Below are 23,049 nucleotides of genomic sequence, written 5' to 3' on the forward strand. Positions count from 1 at the left end.
GGGAGGCAGTTTGCCATTGTTGACTTGATACCTGTGGTTATGCTGACGCGTGATGTTCGAAATTGTTGCAGCCAATGGGACCACGCTAAATTCCAGACCACTGAGAATGTGTGCATCCATTCGTGCGTAGTGATACATTTATTGCGACAAATTGTACGAGAGCCGATGAGGACTCACATGTACACGAAATACCCTACTGGCTACTACTCTGTCTACTTGATCTATTTATCTATCGTGGCGGCTGTTGTGCTGAGAGGTCAACTACCGTGCCATTCAATCTGCCTTTCCAGAAACATATTCTGTGTTCATCACACTTCGCCAGTGAAAAGCGATCTCGAAAGTCTGCAATTATAGATGTTAGTTGGTGGCATGCTGGGGGGCTTTACGTACGGTACAAGAAAACGTCCCCGTTTCGCATGCTCACTGGGAGTTGGCGTCGGACCCTTACCAACGGCCAACACCACCAAGATATGCTTAATGCGTTCTTTACCTCAATTGCTACGTTAACACATTAAGTCAGAATTTGTCTGCTACCGCAATTCGCCGTCCTGCGAAATCTAGACCTCGCAGATGAGCTAACATCATAAATTCAGACCTGACTTAACTAAGTGCAAGAAGTGCAAATAGGTGCTTCCTTGCCTGGATGTGCAATCGGGTTTCCAAAAAATGGGTCATAAAAATATGGGTCCATTTCGCGCGTTAAGATGTTTTCACATTTACTACCCAGGGATACGCAGACGACAGTGGTTAGCTGGTCCTGCTATACTTCCGTAACCACTGTATCGTTGCTCATATTGACCGGTAAGCAATGTTGAAGGACATGTTTCCGCTCACAAGTGAACTACATAGCTCACCCATAAGAGGTTGGTACATCACCTCGAGAGTCCCATTCCCTTTCCTATCGCAGGATTCGCTGGTGTTGTTTTTTATGGAAATATCACAAATATCACATAATCACCCAGCACAATACGGATGTACAAGTAAAGGCCAAGAATACAAGAAAATCCGACAACAACACATAAACATGAACAACACATAAACAATATTTTCAATGAATAAGCCGTGATACTTAATAATAGCGATGGATTAATACGTGCATGACTGCTAGTGGCTGGCCATACGATGGATGGTTGCTCGTTACAATGACTACGGCTGCCCAAAACCAAGCCTGTGACTGGCTGAGTCTTAATTATCGCGTTCGCTACGTCACGTCGATGAGAGCGCAGGCCATATTGCGCAGGCTTTATTATTGCAACGGCGCGTGCTTCTTCGCTATCAGTCATTGTTGAATCGCATCACTCAGCTTTGAAAATCTGCCAGATGCTGGGGCGAGGAGACGGAAATCGATCTTCGGAAAGCAATGTTGCCAGACAAATTGCAGATTGTGCACTCTTTCACGTCTTACTACAAATTCATTTTATGGTGCTTTCGCTCCACATGGAGCAATGTTTTGGGAGAGTACAATGTGAGGCAATTAGATTACAATACGGCATAGGTCCGATGAAATTCTAAAGACATCAGAGTTAGTTCAAAATGTAACGTGTACTGAGGGTTAAAAAAATCGTCAAACATTACACATAATAAAATGCATCCAAAATCGTACAGCTTCTTTAACGGTATCTTGTGAGCTGTGCGGCCGCAAAAGTCTCGCGGCTGAGCTGCAAACGAGATATGGACGACTATTGCGGCAAAGGGATCGCGGAAAGTGCCCGGGGTTAGGAGCAGGGTGTCCTGAAACGTGTTTCTGCTTCGTATGGAACGTGGATGGAGTAGCGTCTTGTCGTAGCGTTCAATAGCGTACGATCTACTAAACCTAAAAAGTGTTATTTCACTGACAGCGCCTGGATTCCTAGGTACTCGTAGTTTACGAACATGGTGTGCAAGCGCTTTGCGCCGCCAAAGAAATACGGGAACGCCACTTTGCATGCTGCTGAACACAAGCAGTGTTTTAGCGCAATGCGCAGCGAGACTCATTGCGTTTTTTGTTTTGTTTTCTTGCCTCGAAGCACGTGTGTACCTCCTTCTTAGTCTGCGTATTCCTGGGTCTCCATCAAAGTCCCCGATAGACACCGTAAAAACAGCTGACGCTGCTCATGCTTGTGACACTAGCTATGACATTCAGTTCTTTAAAATTATATTTAGAGAGGTAGCCTCTGAGTTGTCCTCATTCAGAATAAACAGGGTGTCTTTTTTAGGTGTCACAATTTTTTTATTAAAAATCTGTTATTAAAATCTATTATTAAAAATCTGATTTTTTATTAAATATGTGTGAGGGCAGGACAGATGTAGTTTTTGCGGTTGAATTATATGGCCAGGCGGACATCCTCTCGAAGAAAGTGTGCAACTACAGGATGACTAGATGCATTAATAAACTCTTTAATTAGGGGATTTCGGGCAAATGCGAGGTAGCAAAATCAGGGACTGTCCTCGTTGAAAGCTATTCCACGTCTAACAAATCCTGACACCCGCACGTGCATTAAAATATCGATCCCCGCATTTTGATACGCAAATGAGGCGAAACCGAAATCGCGGCGACTGGCAACGCATGGAATAGCATTCGAGTACGACGGTCTTTAATTCTGCCATCTCAGTTTTTTCTAAAACCCGTGAATTAATAAGTTAATTGTCGAATTTTAGTTAATTAGTCATTGCACACTCCTGCGACCGGGTAGGAAAGATGTCTGCCAGGCCAGGTATGGCCCAGACGGCTTATCTAGGGCTCTCATAGAGTTTTAATAAAAAATTTATGGCACATAAAAAAAAGAGACACGCCGTATACGATGTATATCCTACTACGCTCAGTCATTAGCCCTGACGGCCCTGTGCGTTGTCTGACCTGTGTAGACTTCACTGATGGTTTGTGGGGATTTCAACTGCTGCATACAATTGACTACCTTTGTATCATATCACTTGGTACAATAGCTTTCCACCTAGCATTCCAAATTTGGCCCTTGAATTATGTATGCTATCTCGTGATTTTCAATGTCTACCTTGGTTATATATGCAGCGTGACAGCCAGAAATATGTGATTGCACCAAGGATGACAGTTTCTATTGGCAGTTATAGTAATCCTTCACTTGACGGTGGCAACTCCGTAATACTTTAATAAGGTAGATTTTTATGAAGCGTGTCACTGCCTCTGTAGCAGCGGTAACCAGGGGCCGACGTCTACAGGTGCACAGGGGGCAATTTCCTTACCCCACTCGGATCATACATCAAAGTGCGCCAAAATGTCACATCCTAGAAGCTGCTCAAGCTGAAGGGCATGTTGTACACTTCAGCTGTTAATCTATAGCTAATATCAAGAAATCACGTGATGCGATTACACTGAATTGAGAAGCACAGATTTCGAAAAATATGACTCACCCGTGCGGTAACCGCTTCTGCTTGTTTGAACAATACCTAAAAAGTACTGCACCAATATAGGAAAGAGGTCCTTGTTGATGACTAAGAACCTTCTCACTGCAGACGTGTATGGACGCACAAAGTGAAAGAGCCTCCAAATATATGGATCCCGAACATATTTTCATCGCTGGCGACCAGAGCCTTAAAGTCCGGTACATCTACGAAAAAAGTTCTTCATTGACGGCGAAGGTGAGTTCCTGAATTTTAAGGGGAGGGGTAGTGTTGTAAGGATACACTCTAAACCCAGTGACGGATAGTTGCCGTCTGATCACCTGGCACATTTTTTTTTTAAATGTGCCAGATGACTTCAAGAGGCCAATGGTGCCTGTAAAAGCGGCAGGTGCTCTGTGCCCCCTGAACCAATTGGTACGACATCCCTGCTGACGCTAGGAGCCACAGTGTACCGGACGTATTAAAGGGTCACACGTACCCACTAATACGCGAGATAAATTGTGCCTATCGAGTTCCCTAACAGAAAAGTTGCATCCAGGCTACGCAAAAAAAAAAAAGAAAAAGAATGGTAGGAAGAAAATGCACCAAGGACATCTAACTTGAATCACTAAATTTTATTGGCGTGTACATACCTTTAAATTGCATCCAGTGCATCGGAAAGCACACACGGTCCACTAATCCCAACACAGCAATATGGAGCATACGTGGCACGGACACACAACCCATCGGTTGCGTCAGGCAGTCCTCCAAACATCGAACACACAATCCTCGAAACTTCGAACGTGCTGGCACTGCAAAGCACAGTCAAGATCATCCTTAGTGACTAACATGACAGTTCCTCAAACGAAATGGCCGACGAACAATTGTCCAAGGAAGTGGCACAGGACGCGCTTCGATATGAGAAGCTGTTGCAATTTTGCACACGTATGTGTGACCGTTGAGACGGGAAACAACCTGTAAAGAAACCGAAGTGAATATCACGCTGGTATTGTCCGAACGCGAATGCTGAAATACTACGCTACCTTGTAAATCACGTAACTGCAATCGATCCAGTCCCACGGTCACCTATAACGAAATAATAGAATTAACTTCACTTGTAATGTACATCGTCGATTCACCCACATTAGCCGATCCAGTCCTCCTCAGGTACCCGCGGATGCGGCTGTAGAGTATGTACCACTGCGTCCATACACCATGTTGCAAGCCCATTGGCCGAGACTTACGCGCGCTCCGATTGGTTGAACACGGATTATTTTCGCGCGCACCTGCGTGCATCGTCTTGGCGGTTTCCATTTGACTTCTGTGGCCGTTACGGGGTGTTATGGCGGCTATTTGGGCATACTCCGTGAGAGCGTCCAGACTGACCAGGGATTACGGGAGATACAAGTCGACCTTGACTGTCGAAGTAAAAGCGGCGCCGACTCCGAAGAAGTCTCAAGAAAAGATTTGGGTCTCCGTTCTCGTGGGAATTGGTCTTGGGACAAAAGAAAGTGGACTGAAGTGATGCGCACGAAAGGAGCACAAGGCAACACCCAAGGATTCTCAATGTCGACCAGCATCTATTTAAGTGCTTCCTTACTTGCTCGGTTTATTATCGATCTCTGGCTGTCACACTACCATGTTGACCATGCCACTTGTGTGAGGAGCCGTGAGGCGCAATGGCAACACCGGAAGATGATCCACCAAGACGAATCAATTATATCAAATGCAGAGCCAGCGGTTGCAAGAATTCATGCCTCAACTGCAACTTTTCATTTTTTCGATTCCCAGGAGACGAGAGGTAGAGTTGCTGTTTCTTTCTAGCCTAGTTGTGTAGGAATCTGACTCGTTTATCGCACTAATCATTGAGCGATCTTCTCCTGCATAGCCTAAGCTCTCTGACTGTTTCTCTCCTTATGCAACAACTTTCATTGTGTTAAAGGAAGTCTGCGTGGATCGAGTACGCTGGTCAACCAGAATATGCCACTCTTCCACCTGATCAGCTAAAACATCAGAAGCTGTGCGAGGCGCATTTCACATCCGACGCGTTCAAAAACAGGCAGAGGACACGTCTGAAAAGAACGGCTGTCCTCACTGAGCTCTCCAGTCAGTGCAGCGTTGTCCTTCTGCGATAGGTGGTGAGTCTCTTTGTGTGACTTACGCCTCTATCATTGTCAGCAGTGATGCCCACTAACTACTTATACAGTAGTTTACGTCGCGATGGAGTAGTTTAACTAGTAGTTCAACTACTTTTCAGGGGAGGTAGTTAAAACTACTTGTATAACTACTGCAGTGTAGTTTAACTACATCTTTATAACTACTTAACGTTGTCCATCAACACCAATCCCGTTCTGGTGTGTTCTTGGACACCTAAATATGAATCACAAGCAGCGGTAAAAGTGAATATTTAGTACACATGCACTGCACAATTGCTCTGCACCTCCTTAATGGTTAAAAGTCGGAAGCACAATCGTGTCGCGGTAAAGTACTTGGCACCTGCAGAAACCTAACTACAGAAGTTAACTATTCTGCATAGTAGTTTAACTAGTAGTTTCCCACTACATTTCTGCAAGTAGTTAAGTAATGGCCATCGCTGCTTGTCAGTGATCTATGGACGGAAAGCCCAGTTATTTATCTTTACCCCCTCTAAATCTCCTAAATATTTGGTGACGTCTCCATAACGTTCCCTCTTACAAGTGGTTTCTGTTATATTAACATGCATAGATGTCGACAATGATACATCGAATGCATAATGCTATTGAAACAAAGTGGTAAGAATATAATCCCCCGCAAGGTTTTTGCAGAACCCCCGTGTGCTTTTCATTTTGTATTTAACATTGGGCAGCAGTTTATAAAAAAAATGAGGGGCGCAGTTACATTGTAACAGTAATACAGAGGTTTTTTCCCCTTTTTTCGCGGGGATGGGGGGGGGGGGATTGTTTGACGGATGTTGGAGGTCTGGATAACCCACTGATTCTGGGTAGGCCTGTCAAACCCTGTATAGTAGTCCGTTAGACGCATATTATTCTGTTCAGAAATATATTGCATATAGATATTTGTTTTTGGACTTAACAAAAGGGGAAACAAAGAATTAAGCACCTGCTCTATGACTTCTGTCTCATGCTTCGATTACAATATAGAATAGAACATGCTCAAGTGCCTGCACCTCACTCACCAATGGCAAAATCACTCATGGCAAAATCAGCACTACTTGTAGTGCTCTCAGGATTAACAAATGCATGGGTACAGCCCTTGTCATACATGTTTTCAAGATCTACCGTATCAGCAGCTATTCTAAATGATTTGCCTCAAGACTTGATTAGACAGCTTCATTCATTGGATGTTTTCGTGAATGCGGTTGTCTGTGATCAGGGTGCCAGCAATTGTGCATTGTGTAGAAAACTTGGAATCTCCCCGTCAAAACCATATTTTTGTGTTGGATGAGTCAAAAGTCTACTTTATTTTTGACCCACCACGTTTGATGAAGACTACACGGAACATGTTGTTGAAGCATGACCTGCAGATTGGATATGCCCAACACAAGGTTCAGTGGGACTTCATTAAAGAGTTCTATGAATCAGACTTCCCCTAAAGGTACGACTGGCACCCAAGTTGACAGAGGACCACATTCACCCGACGGTATTCAGTCGCATGAAGGTTAAATTTGCAACACAAGTACTAAGCAATAGGCTTCACTGAATCGCTGTCCTTATCGCTGTCCTTATTAGCGCTGGGTACATGCATCCAGCAGCCACTGCGACTTCAGATTTCCTCCTTAGGATGGATGTACTGTTTGATTGCTTAAACAGTTCATCCATTCAGCAGGGTGATGACAAAAAAAAAAGAGATTTGCAATCAGTGATTCCACCGAACATAAGGAGTTACTAGAGGCTGCAGTACAGTGGATTGCACAGTGGAAATTTGACAGTGATAGGCAATCTCCTACTGTTATGGGGTGGCAAATCACAATTTGTGCAATACTCGCGTTGTGGGAGCGCCTTCACCAACAGTTTGGTTTCGAACATATGCTGATACGGCGACTCAACGAGGGCCCTGTGGAAAACATGTCTGGTCAGTCCGGCAAATGCACGGGTGTAATGAGACACCAAATGCGTTTCAGTTCGTAACAGGCCTCAAGCATACCCTTGCGGGGAACCTCATGAAGCTTCCAAGCAAAGGCAATTTTGAGGCTGATACGACTGAACTTTTAAACGATCTGTTTCACAAGCCGGTTTCCACAACTGCAAGCAGTTCTTATGAGCCTGCCGACTCCCAAGGGTTGCCTGCAGTTGAGGAAATGCAGGCTGAACATGATATGCGTGATGTGCAAGAGCCCGACAATATTATTGAGGCTAATGCACAGTACGCATACGCAGGTCCTCGGTTCACTCTTTCTTGAAAAAATCGGAATGTCCCAACTGCTCAAAGTTGTTGAAGGCTGCAGAGGAGGGACTTCTAAGACCAGAAGGCTTGTACACTTACTTGCAAAGTGAATCACAAATGTCTGGCAGTACATTTTGCATCCCATCCGATGCTTTCTTTGCATGCTTTTGCAAGTTAGAAAGCATATTCTTATGAGAGGTTGCAAATGTCCTACACAGAAAAGGAGTAAAGCAGCGCCTCATAAGTGCATTCACTCAGAGCAGTCATGAGCCTTTCTGCTGTGCAGCATGTCAAGCCCATTTCATATCTTTTCTTTTTTTTGCCATAAAGCGGATGCAATACCATATCTGTCTTAAAAACAGAGAGTCTGCTGAGGCTGCTCACACAAGGTCAGAGCAGACAAAACGAAAAAAGTTTTCAACGTAATTGCAATTCCATCAGTAGCTTCACATGAAAAGTACAGCACACCAAAGAAAACAGAAAGCACTTAGTTCTACTGAACGCTCTGTTGATGACCCCAGGCTTGACATACTGCATGACAACTCTGAAGGTTATTTTAGTTTTGCCAGACATTTTCTACAGCCAAACCCTGTTATATGCAAATGGGGTTCTGGTTTTCCTTTGAGATGCATAGTATTGGTGGAAAAAGTATCAAAATATGTACCTGTGTTGTATGATCCTTCGGTACGTACTGTAGAGTGAAATGTCACATCTCAAAAACTACTTGAAAGGAAAATGGTTCACTTTTACTTTAGTTTACTTTGCATATTCTTAACACTGTGGTAAACAGGGATCCAGTTTTCCACACTACAAATATTCAAGCTGCATACGAAAACATGGACAAATTCTGTTTCCTTCCAATGCAGAAATGACACTGGTCACATGGTGACACAGTTTGTAATGCATAAAAGGGATAGGGCGCAGACTAACTGGTGTCTCGGTTATTTGTTCCTTGTAGTGCATAGTTTGTACGAAAACTTTGCCAGTATGGTGAAACTTTAACTTCACGTACTCAGTCACAATATTGTTTTACTTGTACCACTAGCACATAAGCATCCTTATGCAGCACAAATTATTTTCCCCTTCCATTTTCATATTAGATTGACAGTTTCTTTCCCAGGTTATTATGGCTAAAAGAAACCAACCATTATATCCATCCCTGCTTTGTGTAACGTTATGCAGTGAGAAGCTCTCAAAAAAAGTTAGCATTGGTACTAGCTATAGTTTTGGCAGGGTAGATCGGTGAATGAATCTTTACATAATCAGAGGATGCGCCTTTTTTGGTTTTGTGATATTGCTATGATTGGCTACAGCAATGTGAGGACTGCATTACGCAGCCTTCCTCAGCTCTCATGCTGTAGGAATTGGCAGTCATTTGAAAGTGTGGAAACGACATTTTGTGTCTCATCAGCTAAGCAAAGTTTTTTGAGTCTCAGTACTTACTGAAAAACATCCGTGTTCTACCACCACCACCACTTCCCTGACCAACAAAGTCACATGATCCTTGGCAATACCTTTGCTTATGATATTGTATATACATTGCGTCATAGGCGTTATTTTGACGTCATAATCCTGAAGAGATTGTTTTAGAGTTTGATGCTATAACGATATAGCACACTGTTTTCTTGTGTTTCACGACCAGTGTAATGTTATCCGTGCATTGCGATGCCTGTGTACATAGCATGTTCTCGTTCCTTCCTTTACAGATGAAAGCTGTGTAACTTCCTGTTTCGTTCCTTTAGAAATGAATCCTGTGAAAGCATATGTAATCCTTTCATGCAGATAATACACTGGTGTTCATGCACAGTCGTTGTCGCGGATATGTTACGCCTACAATGGGGCTGCGCGAGCTACCTCATCTACGTTTTCCTGTTCATTCACACGCACATGTCTCTCACACTGCCGACCGATATATTCAAATAAATATTTTATTTCCACAAAACTTGCCCTGGCCACTTTCTTATAATGGGAGAACTGCAGAGCAACGGCAACCGCGAAATAGATATCAAGCCACCAAAAGCTGTAAATAGCCAGGCAAGGGCCAGGAGCGGCCGGAAGGCGAGCCAAACAGAGTCTTCTGATTGGTCGGCTGGTTATGCATAATTTCCACCACGTCGCAATTTCATTGGTCGTATGCCCAGTGTTGTGTGAATTATCTCAAACTATGGGCTCTATAGGGAACTGTTGGAGCCTCACCGATCCTCCCCTGTCGTCATTTGCAATGCGTCCACCGTCTGCAACAGAATATACTACGATGGTTAAACTCGAGTAAAACGCAGGCGCAGTTCGATACATCACAGCTAGGTTGACTTACGTTAACAAACATTAAACCTGTACTCAAAAATCACGGTTGCCATCCTTCTCAAAGACGAGGTTCCAGCACAGACAACGGGCGAGAAATCAGGGACGAAGGCATTGCGGAAGAATACATTGTGCCATGTTACTCCTCACCGGCGGAGCGAGGGGCAACGTAGTACGCTCCAGCGAAGGCACACATATTCAACCGGCACACGCATTATTCAACAAGCACACGAGTACACGGCTCATGAGGCACACATATTATGATTCAGCGGGCACAAAGCCGTTGCATATCGCCGTGACGGCTTTGTACCTGCTGAAATTTGTCGATGCGTATCGCTGTGCTTGCTATCTGATAACTGTTACGGCTGTGTACCGGCTGTACTTCCTGAGGGAATTTTTTTAACCGGCACGTGTCCGTCTCAGGATTTAGAGTGTACTGAACACTATCCCGTATCGTTACACGCGCACTGATCCGCACCTGCCTTGTGACCGGCAACGTCACAGCTATAGTGCCACCCATCGCTATTGCCAGTGTGGCATGCCATTACAAGGACGACACTCGGTTGATTGCATTGGCTAGGGTGTGTGGTACTACGGTGTTCATTTCATCTGGGCACCCGTGAACAACTCTCAACTGCGAATAACATTAACTATTATAGTTTTTGTCGGTCACCAGCACAATAATGTTTACTAGTCAGAAACAGGCATCTCCAAGACAGATGGTCCGATCAAGTAACCCCGTGGCAGAGTCCTCCGTCAACTAAACGGTTAAGGCGCAGATATAGTCCAACGTTTTTGGCGTCGCAGTCAGCGACAGCCGAAGTCAGACACGCCAAGCAAAGCGATCCGGGAAATATGCGTTTATAGTCAGACGCGCGTTAGCAGTGGCCTGCGACTGCTGCACATGCGCAAAGTCGCTGTGACTGCAGCAGCGCGACCGCGACTGCGCTGATCTGACTGCGCGAGCGCGGTCGGCGAAAGATAGAACATGTTCTATTCTGCGCGGACGACGTCCTAGCGCGTTGAATGCCGCCGGCCGCGCTAGCCACTAGACTATAGAGGGTGTGATTTCCCCCGGCGTAACGCAACTGTGCAGCGCGCGTACGCGCAGCACAGTTACGTCGGACTATATCTGCGCCTTTAAACGTTACAGAACGTCACATGTGGCGCTGTCGCGTTGTATTGCCTCCTTGTATAATGGCACGTCAATAAGATTTGGGACACGGGCAAGTGGTGGCGATTTGATTCTGCATCAATTATTCCGTCACCATGTGGGACGACGACAAGGGTGTCTCTGCGTTCCAAGTAGCCAAACCAAATTTGCGGCCATTTTCTAGAGCTATTTGCATTCTGTATAACTTGGCATTTTCCAGTTTCCATTTTCCAATTTGGAAGTCTCCCTGTACAAAACAGTCCGACCATTAATACGTTTTATTAAATGTTCGCGCTTGTGTGGAGCACAGCAGAACTTCACCACGTAACAAGCTCAATACCGAGTATTGTACAGAATAACAAAGGTATCACTCCTTATTCTCGAAAACGCAGGACGAACGTTCATTTGTGCACGTTATCATAAGTATATCAGTTATTCGCTTATCACAAACCAGGTACACACATCACAAAAAGATACCACAAGGTATCACAAAAGAGGTACACCTCAACTTATCGACAAATTAAAGTCGAGAAGGGTATCACTCAAGGCAATTGCTGGCTAGTAGCATGTTAGACAGTGAAGTTCTGCTTTCAAATAGAACATGGCTTCATTCGAAATATATTTCGCAATCAGCATCGCGTGTTCAATAGTCGATGTCAGTAGCAACCAATGTTTGATGAAATGCAGTACGTGAAGCTTTTTTCCACAACAGGTGCAATTCGTGATCGATAAGATAAAAGCTTTCTCAAGCCCGGTCACACTCGGCTTCGCTCTTTTCGACATGGAATACGAGTGCTACGTCGACAACTGCTGCGGCACCAGAAAATACGGCAGGGTCAAAGACTTCAGGAAATGCACCGAAAAGCACGGACTGTCGCCTTGTTAGCTGTCAAGGAAAGAAACAGAGAAAGAATCTTCAATGTGAATAGGAACCGCCGCCAGGGGGCGCTCAGTGGAAGTATCTCTACAATCAATAAATACGCTGTCCTCCGTGATCCCATGAAGAACAATTTAACGTAAAATAGTAAAATAGTTTAAGCGTAATAAATATCTTGCTCTGGTGCCTCAGATTTTCTGCGTCCGACCTTTTCAACATATGCAGCATCACCTCATCCTAGCAACAGCGTCCAGGAACAAATCACAATGAACTTACTTGACAAATAGAACTCTTTACAAGTTGTGTAAAAAGCAGAACGAAGTTTCCAATTGTAGGAATAAAGTAGAAGTTTACTTAATAAAAGGAGTTACTTGGAGGTCACGAGCTACTTAATATGCTCTCCTTAGTTAAGTGAGATCTTGATATCACTATGGCTGTGTCCCAGACAGAACGCTTTCTCCTGTGGACGTCCGAAATCGATCTCAAATGTGCATATCCTGAAATGGGCTCCCGTTGGACTTCACCGGGAGCTTCATACTGAGGAAGAAAACGAAGACGATATGGCTGAAGCGCGAGCAAATCGTTGGGAAATCGTTGTCTGGGAAGGTGCATGAATGTTTGATGTTCCTGAAATTACAATCTTATTAAATTACACATCCAAGTTACCGTCTGCTGCTTACAGAAAACTATGGCAACCCTGCTGACTTGTTCATCAGCAGGAAAAAGTGTTCTACAAATAAACAACCAAAAACAAACACACAGTTTCTTCACATTAGTATGCAGCTTATTTGCAGAAAGGCATTTCGAAAGCCTGTTTTCTTCATTTATCAGCACGTAGGCCCCCAACGAAAACCACAAGAAGGAAAGTAGACAGGCGGGTTCCGATTACACGATCCTACGGTTCTGAGGCTGGAACACACACAGACGGACAAACACAAGACATCCACAAGTTGCCGGTATCTGGCTCTTTAGTCCATCATTTTTCCACGCTCCGATTTCTTAACCAAGGTAGCCCTGTAGGAGAGTGCCGATGTGCTGTGCCATGACGGTAAAAGATGTCCACGACAATGTTCACAATATGACAGGTGTCCACCAAGGTAGAATCAACACCGGGAACTGATTTGGCGACTTACGACACGAATTCAAAGTTGGACATACTCAAATTTGATAGGCGGACAGCAGAACAAAGCATTAACTGCAATTCCAAAAGAATCCTGATAGTCTGCAAAAATACAGCAGAGGATGCGCTCAGTCGCAAAAAGTCGGTACTCTCGTCCACAGGCCACCGCAAAGAACCACATCCTGCGGGGAACTATTTTCAGACATGGGAGCCAAAAGCCTTCGCTTCTCTGAGGCTGCCGTGCGGGTCGACCAATCAGAGACGATTTATTTCAAAATTTAAATCTGAAGCGTTGATATCGCAAAGGTTGGTTTTTACGGGTTTATTTGTGGGTTTTACCGTGGATTTTTTCGTCATTGAGTTTGAGGAGTTTGTTCTCGAAGTTTGATTTGCGAAGCATACACCATACTGAAGCGGTAACCGCATACGACGATTTCTCGACGGAAAAATGCCACCTTTCCCACTGGCACGAAAACTCGACGGAAAAACGGCGGGACGAACCGCATGCACAGATTTCAACTGCGGCGGATGGTGGCGCGCAGGCGGGCGTTTCTTTAGTCCGTGTTAAATTTTGACTCATTAAATTAACTGATAAATATTTTACTACACATAGAACAATAAATAGTGGCACAGAGAAGACGTTCTTGCGGTCAAAGCATATTCGCGAAGCAAGCAGCGGGCGGGCGACAGCATGCTTCCCAGTTCCCAGGATGGTCATACGGGCATCCGAAGTGCCCGCCACGTCCGCTCATGGAACGATAGCGCGTGGAGTGGTCCTACTGGCTGCACTCAGAAAAAGGGGAGTCAAAATGGAGTCAGACGATGCTCGGACACCCTCGCGAACCGAGAGGGAGTTGCAGCGACAACCTTCCGTGACCGTATTTAATGCGGGGTGTTGCGTAGACTCCCTTCATGGAGGGGTGTTGGCCTCACTCCCCGATGTCTATGACGAGGTTCTTCTCCCCAATGTCTATGACGAGACTATGCAGCAGTGCAGCATCGTACACCTATTCATTTGTTACGATTATCGAGACACACCTAAAAATAATGAAAAATAGATGAACAAGCCTGTGTCTGACATGGCCAAAGTACTTGTATCCCAGCAGGGCACATTTGCTTTTCGCAAGCCCTGGCTGTATCAAGAAAAGCCGTTGGTGGCACATATAATTGCAAAATACCCAACATTACATACTGAGGAACAGGTACTGCAGTTTTACAAGCAAGCCGGTGCCTACATCTTGTTTCCTTGTGCTCATAAGGATGCCGCTTCGACAATGCAGTCTTTTTTTTTTTGTTATAATTGTAATTGACACCCGGATCGGTCGTTTCATTCGAGGGAAGATGTCCGTGGAAATGCTGTCTATTGACAAGGGAAGCGGTAGATCAAGTAAGAAACACAATGTCCGATAGAAAGGGATATATGTTCTGCAACGCTAAGTGCCTTGAAGTTACCGCTGCTGCACTGCGAGTTGATGAAGCGTATGTCCGTTACCGTTACGAAAGTGTGCCGGCCCTTCGTACTCTAGGACCGGGTTGTAAAATTTTGATTCGTGCAGTATTGCAATCCCAATGACGGCTTTTGAGGGATGTTCCCGCTTGGATAGTTCTATGGGACTACCTAGATTCTCGAGCAAGACTGAGCGGCGCCGCACCTGTTCGTGTTTTGGGGCGAGGGAAGTATTGCTTTTGTAACGCTTTACAACACAGACCAGTATCTGCGAAAAAAGAAAAAAAGAGACCAATGCAGTAACATCACTTAATAACAGAGTGGAAAACGGTGTGCCTAATGTTCTCTGCAATGTGCTTGGGTAAGGCAGTCAAGGGAACACCTGCAGGAAGTGTGTCAGGGGAACACCTTTAGCAAAGGGAGTCAAAAGAACACCCTTACAAGTGGACTAGCCTAAACACCCCAAAGGGAGTTTCTCATACTCATTTTTTTTTAAGAGTGTGCCGTCGAGCGGCCGCTTCCGCTCTTCGCCGGATTTTTCTGTCCACCGCTGTGGTCGAGAAATCGGTGCAGTTCCCATTGCTCGCGTCGGTTCAGCGGAAAAACGGTGACTGTGAGCGATTTTCCGCAGTGAACTCGTCGTATGTGGTTAACGCCTGATCCCTCTTCTACTCGGCGGCCGATGACAGCAAGCATTTCAAGCTCCTACCTCCGCGGTGATGACGTTTCAGATGCCATGCATGTTAACCGAGCTACGGAGGCCTCTAGAGCTTCACTGAAACACTGTGCAATCTTTATACTGCTGTCACCGATTGACCCTGTGTGCTATTTACCGTACGTGGAATATTGTATTTACGCGATGATATTTGGACAACAAACCAAGCGCTTTGTGAAGTGCGGTTGTGATTTTTGCATGCTGTTTTCCTTCGTTGCTCGATTATGTTTGTAAAGCTATATAAATGTAAAAGACTCAGTTCCCTAATGTTTTGATTGCCCTGTTTCAGCTTGCGTTCTTCAAAGCAGCTTCGACCTTTCAGCTGACACTAATTTGTTCTGTATTGCGTGGTCCACAGACTCGACGGCCTGTCCGTATTTCAATTTTTTTTTTTTCAAACGACTCAGTGTTTGCCTACGAATGTGTGTGTCACGCAAGCATTTTTATGAAGTATTCAGTGTTGAACATGTCGTGAATATTAACAACAATCGTGCCTGCAATAGTTAACGAAAGCTCCTCTGACGTTGTGTTGACGCATAAGAGTTTGGAGCTAAGTACTGAAAACAAACTGTTCTGCACATTATACGCATTTCTGATAACTTTTTACGATTATTGTTGAACCAAGTTTACAATTCGACTTAATGTTATGCTGGAAGTCACTAATTGAGGTATCTGGAAAAGAAGGAAAAGCCTCAGCGCTCACGCCTTATTTTGTAGTGCAATAAAACTAGAGAGGAGTGGTTGGTACTCATTGAATTGAAATGAATGTAGGTGCACCGGTAGAAATATGTCTTCTTCATAAAAGAGCTGTCCTAACAGCCATCAGAAATGGGTGTCCTGCAGCAGTGCTGGCTCCGCCAAAAGATGTGGACCAACTTGTATACGTCTTGAGGATATGGGGTCTAGACTCGAAGAGCTAAACTGTCAGTGTGTAGCTCAAACAGAATAGCAAATAAAATACGACACAGTGATGCTCGCTTTCAGCAAAGCTGGATATTTTGAACCTAGATCAAGGGTCGCTAAAACTCAATCATATTAGCAACGTTTGTCAGTGACATGATGAATGTCTGAATTAAGATAGCTACCATTTGTGAACAAGAGTTAAGGATTAAATTTAACTTGGTCCTGCGTGAAACCGAGCTCCAATAACAGAAATTGCCAAGTGTTGTGGTTTATAAGTTGCTGAATACCGCCACATGACATTATACATGTGGACCCAGATCAAAGTGAACTAAAAAAAATACACAACAGCGACCGTGTGTGATCCAGTCGCACCATCGGCGGGTAGTGAAACTAGGGCTGAGCCGAGGAGATCCGAAAGGGACGTATTTTTCCCGTGTGAACAATCTTTTACCTCTCATTATTACCTCTTTAATCTCATTATTACCTTCCTCTTTACTAATTTTTTACTAGTTAGGAGAAAATACTAGTAAAATCCAAGTAACTGCACTTACTTGCTTCCTACTACCTTCCTAATAGTCTTAGGTACAACGACACTAGCAAAATCACAGTAACTTCGCCCGTTACCAACTTTTCACTAACTTCTTCCAAGTTCTCAGAACGGGACCTAGCTAAATCCTAGTGTATGTACTCATCTCTAGCATTGTTCTCAGCTTAGCCCTCAAGCAAGCATCTCTAGCATTGTTCTACTTGTTCTCAGAATGGGACCTTGTTATATCCTACTAGATGTACCCATATATAGTTTTTGACTAGTATCTTACTAGTTCTAAGGAAAAAAATTACTAAAGTCCTAGTAATTACGCTCTTGCTGTACGAGAAACGAACAATTTATTATAGTCTGGTGCGAGTTCAAGCAGCCGTGCGTCATAAACGCAGTGCAGAGAACGGATTTCAAAGAGGCCATCGGACATGTCATCGTCGAGATAAGGCAGCAGCATAGTAATAATAAATTCCACAAAATGTGGACGTTTAATTTCGTATCCTAGATCTTCAACATACGGTCTTTGTTGAACGCTGGCTAATCACGTGTTCCTGGACAGGAATCACATTCTCCTACGCAACAAAGCGCCGGCACATAGTGTTATAAAGTAAGTTCTGGTTTCATAATACTCATAACAAGAACAATAGCACATTATTACCTTATTTACTTTCCTGTGACTACACGTCAGCTATATCCACTGCGGTGTCGTTGACGTCTCACAAGAAGTCCTACAAGCTTCCCCAAGTCCCCATCAAAGTCGACGCCACGAACATTGGTCGAGGTTTTGTTCCCAACCACAGGGAACCGCGAATAGAGTCATTGAGAACAGCCGATCTCAGGACGTAGTTTGTCTGTACGGTATCGCTATGCCTGAGTACATTCCAACGCACTAGTAGAACCTCACTGTGCCGTATTAACCTGGGGCGAAATTTCAACGATTTATACGTTTCAGCATGCACTTCACGGCTTCTGATAATTATTTATTTACAGCTTGCAAGCTCGCCACTGGATTTCACTTGTGAGATGCCTGGCTTCGAGAAGCTTGACAAACATTCACCTTCCTACACCCTCTTCGTACGCCACAGACAGCGGATTAAGGAATCTACTCTATCCATTGAAGATTTTCTTACAGAGTACCCAGCGCTTCATCGTGCTGATGTGGTATGCAAATATCTGATATAAAGACTGTCGTGGCGCAGGGTAGCTAACAAGCACTAAATCAATATTTCTAGCTGCAGATGGAGTTCTTCAGAATCACTGGCTTTTATGCAGGCAAGAAACTGCACGAGTTTGTCGAACATCATGGGCAAGATTTGCATTGACCTTGCACATACACAGTAAATTTGTTTACATGGCCAGAATTCAGGGACACGTCCTCTGATGCAGGTTCTGCCTTATAGCAGAAGAACGTGCAAGAAAGCCGACTTGAAAGGAAAGTATGAGGCGAGGAGGAAGGAAGATCGAAAGAGGCGTAGGCAGACGAGAAAGGGAATTTGTACATCACATATCGTGCGTGGAGCCCGGCTATCAGCAGCAATTGCCCACCGCAGAAGCAAAACGTGATGAATAAGCTCTGATAACTTTTGCGAAGCTTTTCTTTGCTGTACTGCTGCTCAGACTTCTGGGCTGCTGCTCGTAGCGTGTGGAACGGGGTGATTGCCACTCGTAAGGCTGGTCCTGATCCTTTTTTTTCTCTCTCTTTCTCAGTGGGGAATGGGGATGCCGTCGACGATGAGAAATGCGTGTCCTGGGGCGACTTCTGAAGGAATTGTGCCTGCGTATGTGTGACAGCGTCTGAGGAAAACCCCAGAAATTATCCTACCTTATGATGAAAAGAAATTATTCTCTATAAGCTACGAAAATGAATTCAGTAGCTGCGCTTCACTTTGTTACTTGCACCTTCTTACTCAGTGATCACGGTATCATACGCTTCAGTATGTTCTCGGCTTTATCAAGTGGACATTTCAATGGTTAATTCCAAATTTTTCGTGTTACAGTCTATTCCACGCACCATCAAGAAGGTTTGTCGATTACCAACCCCCCCTCCCCCAAGAAAAATAAAAGTAAACAAATAAGGGGAAGAGTGCTTATTTTGAGAACATCTAGTGTGGCAGCAGAGTCACGTCCTACACGAAAAGTAGCTGGTAAGCTAACATCTGCTAGATAACGTCGGGCATGCACCTTACGTCACCTAAGAAGGCCTGTCCTGCTTTGCGATCTGCTTCTAGCTTGCTTCTCGTTCGTTGTTTCATATACCCCATAGAAACAACCACTATAACGGCAGGCCTTCCAGTGTGACGCAGGGCACGTACAGGCCTTCTCTATATCTTGGAGGTGCTGTTCAAATGAAGGCAAGAATCAAAGACAAAAGGAAGAGAGATGTAATCGCAAACTGTGGTGATAAGATCGTGCAGACGTCATATCAAAGTTTCCGTTCATCGCACCACGGGTAGTCACGAAAATGTCCGTAATGTTTGTCGCAGATATTCGCCATTCTCCTGGAATTCTTACGGGCGTCTGATTCGCTTTATTGCAAAATGGGGTGAACACAATAGACAGTTTTAGAGAACCGTTCATATAACGTGGCTTGCCTCAACCAATCAGTGGATAAGATGCTGATATCATAATAACCCTGCAAACCGTCTGCTAAGCCTGCTTTTATGCACTTGCTATTGATAACTCGAAATAAGAGTCTTCAGCTAGCCAGTAACGACAGTCAGCGCAGTCCCATATGAAGGCACTTTGTAATAAGCGTGAAGCGGTAAAGAAAAACGCGGATGCAAGTACAAGTTTTCTTACTCATCGGAAGCACTGTAATGCTTAATCCACAGTCTCCGTGGGACATGCATTACTTTCATTAAAATACAGGGAAAGCCTTGTGAGTGCCAACAAGAGTGCATTCTTAAGGGTGAAGAAATAAAATTTTAAAAGAGAAACAAGAATGTCGACTCCGCGCGCCTTGCTGTTCTAAAGAAAGTACGCAGTCTCCGTAGGACGTGCATTACTTGATATGAGAGTTTCATTAAAGTACAGGGAAAGCATTGTGAGTGCCAACAGGAGTAAATTCTTAAGGGTGAACAAATAAAATTTAAAAAGAGAAACAAGGATCTCGACTCCACGTGCTTTTGCGGTTGCTCTTTCTGCTGCTGTTCTGCAATGTTAACACCTTAGCATGCTGCAAAGCGGGGACTTTCTGTAGCATTGCAGTAGGTTCGGATGCAATGGAAATTTGTCTACCTTTCATATACTAGTCATGTTATGTCATAGTGCCTAATAATCAGCCGTCCAGGAAGAAAATTGTGACCTCGCCTGTGCCTTGCCATAAGCTCAAAACTCTCTTCATAAAAAAGAAGAAAGGCATGACCCTCAGATCGAACCAGGGAACATGAAAGCTCGAATTGACATCTGCACCACTGAACCAGCAGCCCAAAATGTTGTCATCGTGAGGGACCACGACGCAACCGCTTCGGAAGGCACACTGAACCTTAAAAGACAGGTTCGCGTTTCGTGCATGACATGAACGCTTTCGAAGAGGACGACACTTTGTGGGGAACACATTGCTTTCTCGAAATGCAAGCGCAAAGGCACGCCAATGCAATTGAAACGGCGAAAATAAGTAACACAAGAACAACAACAACAAAAAAAGAAACTGACACACTTGGGTTTCCATTCACTATTAAAATCACGGCACCTGAAAGCCTATTCATGTGGCGGGTGTAATCCGCAGCGCTTCCATTTCAAAATGACGTCCTGTAGTGCGATCATGCCCTTGCGGGAAACGTCAAAACGGACTATTTGATGAGATCCGCATCAGTAGGGAACAAAGGGTGTTCAAGCCCCAGCGCTTAAACTAGAGTGAGTGATATACTAGTATATATTGGGTGCGTTGACGCAGTTTAAATTTTATTTGTTCACCCTTAAGAATGTGTCCTTGTTTGCACTCACAAGGCTTTCCATGTATTTTAATGAAGCTGTCATATCAAGTAATGCACGTCCCATGGAGACTGGGGATTAAGCATTACAGTGGTTGAGATTGACCAGAATTTTATTAAATTCGCGGTTTGTTTTTCTTTCCGAAAGTTGTTGAATATATCTATACCTGACGGGACCTGCTCAATGGTGGTAGTGTATCACTAATCATTGCAACCGTTGATTACTTTTATAACGAATCTTCATAATTCCTGAAAACAAGTTGAGCGCGCAATTCCAAATTTGGAGAGCACTACCCTAGTCAGCAAGAATCCAAACAGTAGCACTTTTCTGTGCCCTTAAAAAGTGAGCAAAATGCACTATATTCGAGTGTTCCGCGAGTTCTGCGGCCGCTTTTTCCGATCACTCGCATTGTCTCCCTTTCACAACACTGATATCACGCTGTTCCTCAAAACATGCCCCCCCCCCTTCCTAGCGTTCTCGTTGTTTTCCTTTGTTAAAATCTGATACAACGTAGGCACTTATTGAGCAGCAGAATCTGTGATTTCTTTTTTGTTAGTGCCAGGTTTTTACAGTAATGGCTTGGTAGTTTCATTGACTGACATTTATCACATCAAATCGCGAACGGTGTTGTGATGTGTTGAGCAGATCAATCGAGATAACGACGGAAAGAAAATCAAATACGGCTTGTTTTATGATAATGTAGACTGACAAACGGCATCGCTATTTCCCCCACTTCCAGGTACAAAGCAGGCTGTCCCGTGATTTCGGGAACAACCTAATATCCGTTGAGAAGGGGTGACACCGAGAGACTGAGAGGAGAAATTGGCCGCAAAACTCGCACAGTGCCTTGCTCAATTATTTTGTATTTTCGCACATCTTTTTACTGAAGCGCAAAAAGACGTTGTGGTTTCAGTTCTTGAGGGGTAGGCCCCTCAGAGTTGTACTCTACATCTTTGCAATTATGTAGTCAAGGTACTTTCACTAATTATAAAGATTAATCACGGAAGTTAGTTAACGGCTGCGTTATTTGCTGATACACCACGACCTTTGAGTAGGACCCGTCCGGAATAGACATACTCAACGATTTTTGCGAAAAAAAATCAATCGCGGATTTAATAAAATTTAATCAGTCTTACGTCACGTATCCTGTATATATGACAATAAGCACGCATGGTATTTTTAATGTATTCATTATTTTGCTATCTAGAACGAGTTAACCCGTAAGGAGATTACGGCCTTGAGCAATGCTGCATGAGAACGAAAAAACTGGCGAGCTAGGCAATAAAGGAAGTTTAAGCCACATGTCCAGAATTTATGTTAAATGGTTGACATGTATCTACACTGCAAGAAACACGCGTGGGAATTTGTTCAACTTAATTCCCTTTACCATTAGAGCGCGTCAAAGCTGGCAGCATAATTGGTTCCGTCGTCACATCGACCTCGACTTCACAGGCAAGAAAGGACGTTTAAGCCACAAGTCCGCAATTTAGGTTAAATGATGGACAAGAATCTACAGTACAACAAACGCGCGTGGCACTGTGAAAAACGGGGATTCCTGTAAAGGTGAAGTAAGTCGGAGTGCAAGGAAAAGTCACCTGCTATTGACATATAAGCAGGGATGGGTAACGGACGTATTTTCGTTACAGTTTCCACTTTTGTTACTGCTACAGTGTAGTTTTCGTTATCTGTTTCTGATACCAGCCGTTCAATTTCGTTTCCGTTATGTTTCCGTTACTGTTTCCGGTAATGGAACTGCTGTTACACAGAGCTACGGGAGGGGAGCCAGTCCTGCTCTGTCAGCACTCTGTTTGCCCAAGTGCTGCTTCGGTGTCACGCATACACACTACACAATTTTACGTCGTTGGGATGCGCACATTCTGCAATATTTTTTTTCAGTGTAGGAACACGTCTTCAGTATTCACTCACTCTGAGTTCAGCAACTCAAGATAGGCGTAACGTTCATCCAATGTCGCATTTATAAGCGGACACTCTCGGTAGTAAATAATACTGCCATATCCGCCGTGCAATGAAAAAAATGAAAAATAAATGACTAAAACTTGTAGGCTGTCTTCCTCGTGCTACGGTGGAGTATAGTCATGTGTTGATGTGATGCAGTTATGAGGACTGGGACGAGGTAAGCGAGGGATGCACCCTCGAAATCCAATATTGCGCTTTGTTTCCACGCTCACGTGTAATATTTAGATCATTACAGGGAATGGAGTCAACAGGATACAAAAATAAAATAAAGAGTCACTCAAATACCATCGCACAACAGAAGTAGCCAATACCCCAATTCAATACCGGACGATCATTTTAGTTTCCGTTTCTGTTTCCGGTAATGGA

General features: G+C 44.2%; 1 protein-coding gene across 4 annotated transcripts in view; it reads left to right on the forward strand.

Moving 5' to 3' along the window:
* LOC135369969 (uncharacterized) overlaps positions 1-12,235 on the forward strand; it is a 44,864-nt gene extending 32,629 nt beyond the window's left edge. For 3 of the 4 annotated variants that reach the window (XM_064603597.1, XM_064603614.1, XM_064603605.1), the window contains 2 exons: positions 3,469-3,594; positions 11,886-12,235. In XM_064603597.1, coding sequence (XP_064459667.1) covers positions 3,469-3,594; positions 11,886-12,059 — 300 coding nt within the window. In that variant the 3' untranslated portion in view covers positions 12,060-12,235. Of the gene's footprint in view, positions 1-3,468; positions 3,595-5,278; positions 5,462-11,885 lie in introns of those variants that run through there. The other variant, XM_064603622.1, reaches the window with a different exon arrangement.
* Positions 12,236-23,049: the final 10,814 nt, after the last annotated feature.

Source organism: Ornithodoros turicata, chromosome 1 (assembly GCF_037126465.1).
Source record: "Ornithodoros turicata isolate Travis chromosome 1, ASM3712646v1, whole genome shotgun sequence".
Lineage (NCBI taxonomy): Eukaryota > Metazoa > Arthropoda > Arachnida > Ixodida > Argasidae > Ornithodoros > Ornithodoros turicata.